We start from the raw sequence: 11,408 nt of genomic DNA, 5'->3' as shown, positions 1-11,408 counted from the left end.
ATGTATAAAATTTATTACAAATATATACATTACATTTGAATACGTATAAAGTTAGCGCTCAAAAATATTTACTTTTTTATAAGTAATAAAATATTGTTAGATACATTTTATAAACAATTTATTCAGTATTTTATTTTATTTACTAAAAAATGGAAGAACATAAAAATATATTTTGTAAATATATGATTTCAGAGGTTTGTCTTAATACGAAATTTATTTATTTAAGGTTATGTTTCAATTTCATTAAGAATGTTGTTTTTCAATTTTTATAGATACCTAATTTAGCTATATATATTCCAAATTTTATTACACAAGAGGAAGAAGTTGAAATAATGAAGTGTATAAATAGTGTTCCTTTACCAAAATGGACTCAGTTAAGTCATCGAAGATTGCAAAATTGGGGTGGTATTCCACATCCAAAAGGTATGATAGCAGAAGATATACCGATTGTAAGTATTTTATAATAATTAATATTGTATATTTTAAAAATATAAATAATTTCTAAATATTTTATAATAACTCTAAGTTTTCAGTGGCTTCAAAAATATATTGATAAAGTGTCATCCTGTAATATATTTGAAAAAAATAAATTACCTAATCATGTTTTAATTAATGAATATCTATCTGGTCAAGGAATAATGGTATAATTATAAAATAAAAAAATTAAAATATATATTTATATATATATAGAGTTATAAAACATTATAATTTATACTTATTAGGCACATTCGGATGGCCCATTATTTCATCCTATTGTAACAACTATTAGTTGTGGCTCTCACACACTTCTAGATTTTTATAAACGAATTAACAATATAGAGGTGAAATAATATTTATAAAGTTATAAACTATAAACTATAAAATCAAATATAAACTAATTGCAAGATTTTATTTCAGCAACATCAACTTAATTTTGAGTTCAGTCTTTTATTAGAGCGTCGAAGTTTATTTATTCTTCAAGAAGAATTATACCATAATTATTTGCATTCAATTGCAGAAAGAGACACAGATATTATTTCAAAATCTGTGATAAAAAATTTGGATATATGTGGAGAAAAATTTCTTGGTGGAGAAACGTTAAAACGTGGGATTAGATTATCCTTAACCATTAGACATGTTCCAAAAACCAGTAAATTAAAATTAAAAATTGGATAACAAAATGGTATGTAATTGATGGAAATTTTTTATATTATTTAACATTTTGTTAAGTTAAAAATATTTTATTATTAAATATTTCTTATATTTAATATTTGTAAAATTATATGATATATTATATGCAAAGGAAAAAAAATTTTACATAAAATATGAAAATAGAAATTTTAGCATATTAAAGCATTTATAAAATTTAAAAATTTCTTTTTTTTATAAAATAATTTTATTTAAGATCTTCAGTCTTTGAAGATGTATCTGCATCTTCATAATTTTCTAAACTTACATCCATTATTTCTTCATCACATTCATCTAACATTCCTTGCAAAGAATGTATAGAAGATATTAAAACATGAAATTGTTTTCGTCTCATTTCCAATTTGTGTTCTAATTGTTCTGATTTCTCCTAAAAATAAATAATTATTTTAATTTAATAATAAATAAATATAATTTTTCTATTATAAGTTATTATATAATTTTTTTACTTTTAACTTTCCTAATTCTTCACGTAATGTAGCAAGTTTTAGGTTAGTTTCTACTCTATCTGGCTGCTCATTTATGACTTTTGCCAATACATCATATTCAATTCTATTTTTCCTAACACGTTTTGCATCTTGTAATTCTACTTTTGTCCTTTCAATATCTTTTTTAGCCTCTTCTATTTGAATTTCAATTTCTTTCGATAACTGTTCATAACTTTTCAATTCTTCTTGACTCATATTTGAGACTAATCTAGATTTTCGTTGTGCAAATTCACATTGAGCAAGTTGAGATAACATTCTTTCGTGTAAAGTATTATCTGCGTCTGGACTATTTGCCCATTTTATGAATGATTTTAAAAGCATATTAATTCGACGATCATCTCCGATACCATCTCCATCTATAAGTAATCTTCGGCGTATCACTTCTTCTGTAAATCAAATAAATTGAAACTGAACCTATAATGTATTACGGAATTGTGATTAAAAAATCTAAATTAAAAATCTGTATAAACATAACAAAAATTTAAGGTTATATTTATATAATATCATAAACGACTTACCATCAGACATTTTTTCAATAAGAAAAATACAAATACAGTGAATAATACATCAACTTTTACTACACAATTAATCTATTTATTTTATAAGTATATAATAACAAATATTAATTAACTGTTACTTTGAAATGCTCATATATACATGATATAAATCTTTAGCATTGTGGCGCCACCTAAAGCTAATTTTGCTTTTTAACTTAAAATTAATATAGAAATAAAATGTTAATAAATAATTAAAAAGTTCATAAAATCATTTTTTTAAAAATCTTGAAACAATTTTTTTTGTTATATATTAAATATTAATCATTTATAAGATAGAATACTTTTTTATAAATTATAATTTCATCACATTTATTATAAAATAGAAAAATTCTATTTAATATATTGAATTGTAGAAAATTTCTTTTAAAAATCATAATGCTTGAAATTAATTTGAAAAGAAAAAATTAAATTTATGATACATTTATAATAAAAATAAAATTAAATAACGAAAATAAAATTAGAATAAATAAATTTTTAATATTTTATTCTTTAATTAATTCAATTTGACATTCCTCCCCTAATTGCATAAATTATTAAGTTTAGTGAGAATTGAAGAAGAGATAATAATATCTAGAAAAAAGTTATTAAGTTTTATGAATCAGCGAATGCAATGCGCTTCCATTGGAATATTAAAATGATCCACCATTAGTTTAATAAACCTGTCTTCTTTGTTCCCTTCATCCAAGAACCTTTTCCGTGCTTCTCGAAGACTTTCGAAGCAGCAGTCGCAGATGTCACTGTACCCCTAATGAGCACGCTATTTTTCACCAGTATTTTTATCCCGTTTATTGGCTGTCCGTTTCACAAACTGTCAGCCGGATATTAATCATCCACTGTTACGACTCTGCCTTTATTTCTTCTAAGGATAAAGAATGAAAAGGTCGGCAGAAAGAAGATATGGAAGAAAAACTTGTGTTCCTTCATTAGTAATATGACAGCTCTAATATTTTCGGCAGATTTTGTTTCATTGAATCAACTCCTTAATACATTTTTATACAATTTCTTTAATGTATTTTAATTATTTATAATTTATATAATAATATATATTATATATTCTATATCATATCTTTATATTCTATATATTATCATATAATGTTATATTATCATATATATATTATCATATATATATAATTAATATATTATTATATATTATCATATACTATATAATATATTATCATATATTATATATTATTATAATTATCATATATTATCATATTATTATATATTATCATATGATAATTATATATTATCATATACAATCATATAGAATATAAAGATTATATATTTCATTTAACAATTATTTATATCTATAAATAAATTGAACATTGTGAAGTCCCATTTTATATAAATTTTATAATATGTAATTTTATAAAATGATAACTTTTTAATAAATTATTTGCATTAAACATACACAAATTTAATAATATTAATAGCTAAAACTTATTTTTTTTTTTATTTAAGAATGATTAACGAGTATTGACAAGATATTTACGGATTTATGGCCAAGTTTTTTCTACCAAAAAATGTAACGATAAAATTTATATATATATATATGGATATGATTGATATAATAATAATAAATAAATTCTTAAGTGCGACAATAAAATTAAAATCAAATTAATTAAAATTTCAATCATAAGAATTCAATTATTATTATTACTTATATTATACGAATATATTAATATTCGTATAATGCAATATTTAACTTATTATATTAATATAATATAAAATGTATATTAATATAATATAAAATGGTTTATTAAACTAATGACAACATTTCCTTGTGTCGAATATAAAATCGAGAGAACGAAACGCCTAATATATCACGATTTATTCTGCAATAGATTCTTTGAAAGATACTCGCAATGAAACGGCGCGTCGAGTTACATTGTACGTTCCTTTCACTCCCGTCGATCCCATAAAAGTCCCAATAATAATTTCTGATGTTTTCCGATGCAACATGTTTGATTTAGTGTCGGACATTTTGTGATCGCATATCTGCCTCGTAAATCTCTCCGCGGTGGCGCCACTGCATAAAAATATCAAACGTCGATGTGTCCGCGTTCAACCCCAATCCCACGTAAAATATTGCCCGTGATTCCGTGCGACGGAAATAGCCTTTCATTCCGGCTGCCTGATAATTCCAGAATTTCGCGATTTATACTCCGAAAGGTTATAAAAGATACGCCCGATTGCGTGTTATTATTAATTGCTGCATGCCACGATAAAGTGAAACGTTTAGTTTTAAAAAATGTCCTCAAACGAATATCGGAGGACCGCACGAAATATACGGTAAGATTATTCGGTCAGATTAATCGGTATTCAAATTGAAAACGCTCCGAGGAAGAAACAGAAAATAAAACTTCCGCGGCCATCAACGTCTCTATCGCGTATACTAATTATGCATATCCACCAATTACAGTATTTGCCTGCTGTCATTTCATGATCGATTGAATCAAACTTTTCGATGATAAATCCTTCCGAATCGTTTGTTATTAGAGATTTGATCTATTTTTTTTTTATTGTTTTTTGTAAAATTAATTATTTTCTTTTTCTTTTTTTGCGCAATTGAAAGTTTATTGATAACCAGTAATGCAACACATACTATGAATATTCAAATAGAGATAATAATATTCGAAAATCATGTATGTAATATGCAAAATAAAAGAGATATATTTTTGAAACATTTTTATTAGATTGCTTTTCATTAAGCATTCCAGTATATTTTTAATTTCAACGAACTATTATATGAAACATTTAATTTTTTATAATCTAATTAAAATTTGAAATGATCTAATAATATGCGATCGAAGCGACACTTGAACCAGTGTCACTAATATTGTCGTGACCGTACGCTGATCGGAAAGAAACGCATAGATCTCTCATTAATCATTAATCGAAGCATCTAGTAGTGGTAATCATTAAATAAAGCTTGAGCTGTGTGTCCTCCAATAGGATGCATTTATCTCGGTGACGTCATCGTGATGCACGAGTAGTTGAAATGATAAGTAATGATGTTAATAAATAGTGGAGTCTGCATCGGCGCAAATAGGGAATTGCAGAGTAGAGTCCCCCTCACTTCGTTGAATCAGGGGTCGCGCGTGAAAACGGCTGTGTGCGTGTACTAATCGTGGCGGAAAGGGTGCCATGAGTTATGAGTGCTCTATGATATCAATGCATCAATTTGACTAAACGAAGGATTAATTTAATAACAAGTCAGCAGATGAGTAGTCGGATGATAAATAGAGAAGGGGGGACGGTAAACGATGTTAGAGAGGGGGGGCTAAAAGAGAGAAATGTAAACCGATGTTCTTTTCTTTTTATTGGGTCGTCTTTAATATACTCTGTTTTTTAACATAATTTAATATAACTCAAATTTATTTATAATACGCGCCCGATGTAATGGGATATAGCTTATTTACGACATGAATCTTCTCAAGAGATTTCTTTTTGAAAGAATTGCTTAGATGATAAAATAAATGAAAGTGAACTATCATTTGAGTTACAATTACGTTTTGAGTTAGAAAAGTATTTTAGATTAATTATTAAATAAATATTAAAATTATTTTGATATCTCTTTCAATGAAAAAAATTATGTTTTGTAAAAGATAGAAGAGATTTGTATTTCATTATATAATGTTTATCGAAAACAATCTATAAAGAATTATTGAAAATTCATATTTTAATATTATAATACGTATTATATAATATTATTGTAATCTAATATTCATACAATAAATTCTTTATTTTACTACAGAGTGGCAAAAGACGGAATGAAAATAAAGAATTCTTCAATTTGCGAAACTAATTCAGTAAGTTAAGGGCAGTTAGGGTGTCCGAGGATCAGAGGGGAAATCCCCTAGTTATGTTCGGTAACAAAGTCACCCGGTGTTTCAATATTGTCGTAATCGCCGTTATTATTGCACTGTCAATCATGTGTTTTGTTACGAATGGTAAAATATCGATCATTCAAATTATTCCAATAAGAATATATCATGTGTAAAGAGCATGATGATATACAACAATCATCATACATTGACTATAACTTATACTTTAATATTTATAATTTACCAACAACTGTCAATTATATTTAATTATAGATAAATGATAAATATAAAACAAGATAATCGAGTCATTGCAAGCAATGAAAAATTAACACGAAATATTCATGGAAGAAATCCAAAACCCATCCTTTTCACACATTTCACTTTCAACGTATTATATTCTTGTTCAATGTTTCCTCCGACGGCGTTTACAGCGAATAAAATTAAACGGGAACAATTCTCGGGCCCGTTCGTGTCTCCCATTCACGCGAACGTTAGCGTTAGTCAAAATTGTATCTACGTGGATTTCCTTGTCTTTGCCGGCGTTCCACGGGTGTCGTTCTCTCCTCCTCCCCCTTCTCCCACTTTTCACCCTACTGTGTTTCGTACCCGGCGCCGATTTAATCCGGGATTCAGCACTCGATTTGATACGTTACACAGCGGTTTGTATGCCCTAACTCGCCTTACTCAACACGGTACACCCTGTTCGTATTACTGCTCCTACGATCCGCCCATACTAGATCGCTTCATTTTGTTTCACCCTCGGTTCTCTCATTATCTCGTGCAACCGCTCTCCCTACCACCTCCTACCCTTTCCTTTCCCGATGTCTTCTTCCCTTTTCTCACTCTTTTGATGTACAGGCTATTTCAGAATTTAGGGCGCTTTAGAAGAGAGAATTGATAGAGGATGATGAAAGGAGTATCTTTTCTTTCATAACTGTAATTTTGTATTTTCTTTTTTTTTTTTCTATAAAAAATTTGAAGACGTAAGTTTTGGATATCTTATGACGAGCGATTCACTATACATAGATTATTTCACATATTACTTGATATTAAATCCATGTTCTATTCTTTATTAAATTTCTGATAGTTAAGCAATCGAAATCTGTATATGTTAAAGTTTCTTATATATCTTGCATATTAAGTTAACGAAATAATTAGCTTGTAATTAATAAAACTTACTTTTGACGTTACAATAAACGACGTTGTTGCTGCTATATTAGAGAATGTATTAACTATTAGTAATAAATTTCCTCTTGATTGATGCTCTCCTCCATTATCCATCTATATTGACATATAACTTTGAAACATCCTCTATACACACATTCCATGTGTCTTCCTTTTCTCGTTCACTCTCGCCTCGGATTCGAACACTCCACCCTTACATCGTCTCGAATCCCCATTTTTCTCTTTGTCTCGTTCTTTGCCCGGGCTCTCACTATCGCGCTTAATGTTCCCACTCTTCGTCTCTATCTATCCCTCTCTTTGTATGTAGTATCACATGGTTACACCACAAGGGTTCATCCCCCTGCAGTCCTCGGAACGAAAAGTGGTAGCGAGACAGCCACCCCCGTTTTACCCTCCGTCTCTGGTTTCCTCTTGTCGGTGTTCCTCACTCACCGTCTCCTACTCCCTCCACCCCTACATTCGCATTTAAATTAGATTAGATAAGTTAATCAATGCGGTATTCGAAGTAAAACCTGGGATTTCGTGTCAGCCGGTCGGCTCGAAGAGAAATTATTGGCGATCGGTCGATCTCTGTTGGAAATCGTCGAGTCAGGGGTTGCGGGGGCGGTTTTTACGCGTGCCGCGTTCTTCTGTTACCGATTGTCTAATCATCAGAGATTTTTAACTCTTTACATTTTCAAATTTTCAAATTTTCGAAAATTTCTAAATTTTAAATTTCTAAATTTTGTAAATTTTGTAAATTTCTAAATATCTAAATTATAAAATTTCTAAATTTTGTAAATTTTGTAAATTTCTAAATTATAAAATTTCTAAATTTTGTAAATTTTGTAAATTTCTAAATATCTAAATTATAAAATTTTGAAATTTCTAGATTTCCAAGTTTCAATTTTAATTTTAAAATTCTCGATTGAGAGAGGAAGCATTGTTCGCAATTTGAATTGCGATCGTGGAATCGAAGCTTGTAGAATGATTGCACACTGTGATTTTTGAAATCCTCGTGTTATCTCTGCCAATATTATCGGATTTTAAACTCTTGGAGTTTAATTTGATGACTCGCCTTTTTCCTTATTAATTCTTTGACTTTTTTGTGAATTAACCTAAAAAAACAAAAAATACATAGTTAATGAATTAATAAATTAAATTGATGACTTGTTTTCAAGTTTGGTACAAGTTTTTAATTCAAAATTGAAGTTTACTCGTTGCTCTAAATCAGATTTGTTAAGTCTAATTATGATTAGATTACTTCTATTTTTATTAACTCACGTTTAATCTAATCTAATTCAAGTTCAATTCAAGCCAATCGAGATTTAAATTGTATTCAAATTTAATCTTGCTTAGCTTTTTCTACTTTTAAAGATATAACCTCTATCGATCTTTATGGGGTGAGTATAGAGCAAAGATGAATAAAATTCAATTATAAAAAAACTTCTTATCTTTAATTTTTAATCCAAATCTTTCAATAATTCATTTAATTGAGCTCTAACTTATTATATTAATCGGTATATAAGATTCTATATTAATATTCTGCGCAAAGACATTCAAATTTCCTTTGAGATTAACCTTAAATACGAAATTTACATATATCTACCTACACATATTTCTAAAATTACAAAATTCATCGCGTAAAATAAATCGACGCAATTAGAGATACGTAAAGAAACAGCTTGCTTTCCATTGCTTGTTGCAGCGATGTCACGTGATTTTAATTGACGTCGGTAAAAAAGACGGCAATTCGTGAAATTAGTAAACTTGCTTTGTAGCTTGAAATAATCGGAGAATCTATAGGTCAATACACGTTCGCGAACGAGCCCTCGCTCGTTCTCTCATAGCCGGATAAGGGAAAACTTTTTGCCATTTTTCTTTGCACGCCTCTCGTTAAGACAATTTATATTCTATTCTGTAATACGAGGGTGCTGCGGCGGGCAGCGAGTGAGTGGGCGAGCGAGTGGGTGGTCGGGGGGAGGGGACAGCGAGTTTTCCCCTCCCTCCACCGCTCTCTTCATTTCCAATTGGCATCGGCACCCTCTGTCACGGCGTGCCAACTTTTTTCATATTCCAATTAGAATATTTTTCATTGATTTAATGCCGGCAAGCGCAAATATTAACGGCTTAACACCACGATAAATTTACACTGCCAATGTCTCCTCTCTCTTTCCCTCGCTCCTTTTCCTCCGCTCTTCCCCCTCCCTCTCCTCGTTTCTCGTTTCTGGAGGTGGAGAGAGGTTGTAAGGATTACTCTTTCTTCCTCTTTCTCTCGCTGTGAAACGCTAACTTTATGACTCACGAGAACTCCCGTAACATTAATCACAAGGCTATTCGTATTCGAAATCGATACGGGTTACGAAAATGCTTCGAGCCCGCGCTTTTTTCCGAACTTTATGGAGCTTCCGGTTCTTCGTGCATGTAAATATAATATCTCTTGATTTGTTAATTCTTGGATACGGAGGATGTTTCCTTGATTTCTTTTCTTTTTTTTTTTTTATTTTCGATAATTTTTGTTGATAAATATTGTTCATTTTTTTATTTTTGAGATGTATGTCTAATTATCTGTATGGAGAAAATAATATGTAATATATTCGAATAGAAATAAAATTTATACATGCTTTTAAGCTCTAAGTTAATAAAATATTAGATATTTATGAGCATGCTATTCCTAAATAATTTTCTTAATTTCAAAATCTCAAAAAAAAAAAAAAAAAAAGAAATAAAAATTTAAGCATTTCTATATTTATTTATATTACATTCTTATATTATACTTTTATTAAAAAATTAAGTTTCTTCATAAATTCCCTGGAAGGATGTTTTTATATTTTAAAGGAAATTATAATATATAATACAATATTTTGAAAGTATGTGATAATTTGAAATTTTTAAAGACTTTTTTCCTCTCCGATTAGTATTCATCGGTGTTATCTTGGAAGCAGTTGGACTTAATCGATGGTAAATGTGTTAAAAATTACGTCATTCAAGTGTCTTCCTTTATGATTGATGCGTTCCCTGCAACGCATCCGTACATCGTTCATTACGATCCCTTGCATGTTATCAATGCTCCTGATGGCCTTGGTGATTTTCATCTTTAATTTACTTATCCATATGCTCTTCATCGATCTTCGTGAAAGATTAATTAAAAACGCGTATATATTATCTGTTAAAATGCTGGAATATTAAACTTTTCATGATGAAGCATTTGCTCTATATATTATCAAATGTTTTCTTAAGTTTCAATCATTTTCTTGGCTGAGATTTTAATTATATCGTGCACATTTTCTTCGAAAAATTTTTCAACAATTTTGTTATTTTAATATCTCTAAGAATCCAATAATTTTATTGTTCTAAATTTCTAAACATCATTTATCATTTATCATTTTAGAAAAATCTATTCCATTATTTTTCTAATCTATCTAATTTTTTCATTGCATGCAATTGGTCGTTTCTTTGTTAATTGCATATGCACAAGATTATCATTTATTTATTTATAATAATAATGGTAATAAGCTATTACCATTTTGTATTCCAGATACTTTTTAATGAATAATTTAAAACGAAAAAAAAAAAAAAAAAAAGAAAAACACCAAGATACTTCAAATATCTTAAAACATGGGCGATGAAAGATTAACACAAGGTGATTTTTTTTTTTTTTTTATAATTACCGTAATACGTGTTCCATTTATTAAATTGGAGATATAATACACAAGCGATAGATAACACGTATGTATAATTTATACAATATTTTATACAGATTGTCTCTACCTCGTTCGTTCAGCAATTTATCTAAATACTGTACAGTAACACGTTAAACGCTCGAGTAATTGGTACGTCTAGTATACCCGCCATTTTCGATCATTACACATTTCGTATTTATTCCGTTTCAAAACTTGTTAATTAATCAATCACAATACTTTCCAACTGAAAAATCTCATTCTCGCAATATATCGGCAATGGTAACCGCGCTAAAAAAAAAGAATGCGCGCTGGATTCGGGTATCGAGAGGATCTTGCAAGTGACTTCCGCTTCCTCTTCTTTAGCTGCACGCTTCCTGCGATTATACATTATACGTGTACGTCTACGATCCTATATTTTTTTCGTTTTTTTTCCTTCTTCGAGTTTAATGGGGAACACCTACTCGTTGGATGATTTTTGGGCGATTCGACAATAATTTTTAAGGG

The 11,408-nt window shown here is 29.1% G+C and overlaps 2 protein-coding genes across 3 annotated transcripts; one reads left to right on the top strand and one right to left on the bottom strand.

The window, feature by feature from the left end:
- The first annotated feature begins 2 nt into the window (after positions 1–2).
- Positions 3–6,343, top strand: LOC122714632 (alpha-ketoglutarate-dependent dioxygenase alkB homolog 6). Of its 2 annotated transcripts, XM_043936133.1 has the most exons (6): positions 3–194; positions 273–449; positions 534–641; positions 723–821; positions 898–1,162; positions 5,988–6,343. In XM_043936133.1, exons 1-5 carry the CDS (start codon positions 150–152, stop codon positions 1,153–1,155), a joined length of 687 nt encoding a protein of 228 aa, XP_043792068.1. In that variant the 5' UTR covers positions 3–149; the 3' UTR covers positions 1,156–1,162; positions 5,988–6,343. The 2 variants fall into 2 exon arrangements, with proteins under 2 accessions (XP_043792068.1, XP_043792067.1); XM_043936132.1 differs by lacking the exon at positions 5,988–6,343 and having other exon boundaries at positions 898–1,254.
- LOC122714633 (THO complex subunit 7 homolog) lies at positions 1,265–2,320 on the bottom strand. The gene is made up of 3 exons (XM_043936135.1): positions 2,192–2,320; positions 1,635–2,059; positions 1,265–1,555 (listed from the first exon to the last, which is right to left on the bottom strand). Exons 1-3 carry the CDS (start codon positions 2,199–2,201, stop codon positions 1,376–1,378), a joined length of 615 nt encoding a protein of 204 aa, XP_043792070.1. The 5' UTR covers positions 2,202–2,320; the 3' UTR covers positions 1,265–1,375.
- Positions 6,344–11,408: the final 5,065 nt, after the last annotated feature.

Source organism: Apis laboriosa, unplaced genomic scaffold (genome assembly GCF_014066325.1).
Source record: "Apis laboriosa isolate Shangri-la unplaced genomic scaffold, ASM1406632v1 scaffold344_cov150, whole genome shotgun sequence".
Taxonomy (NCBI): domain Eukaryota; kingdom Metazoa; phylum Arthropoda; class Insecta; order Hymenoptera; family Apidae; genus Apis; species Apis laboriosa.
This window is presented reverse-complemented; position numbering and strand designations above follow the sequence as displayed.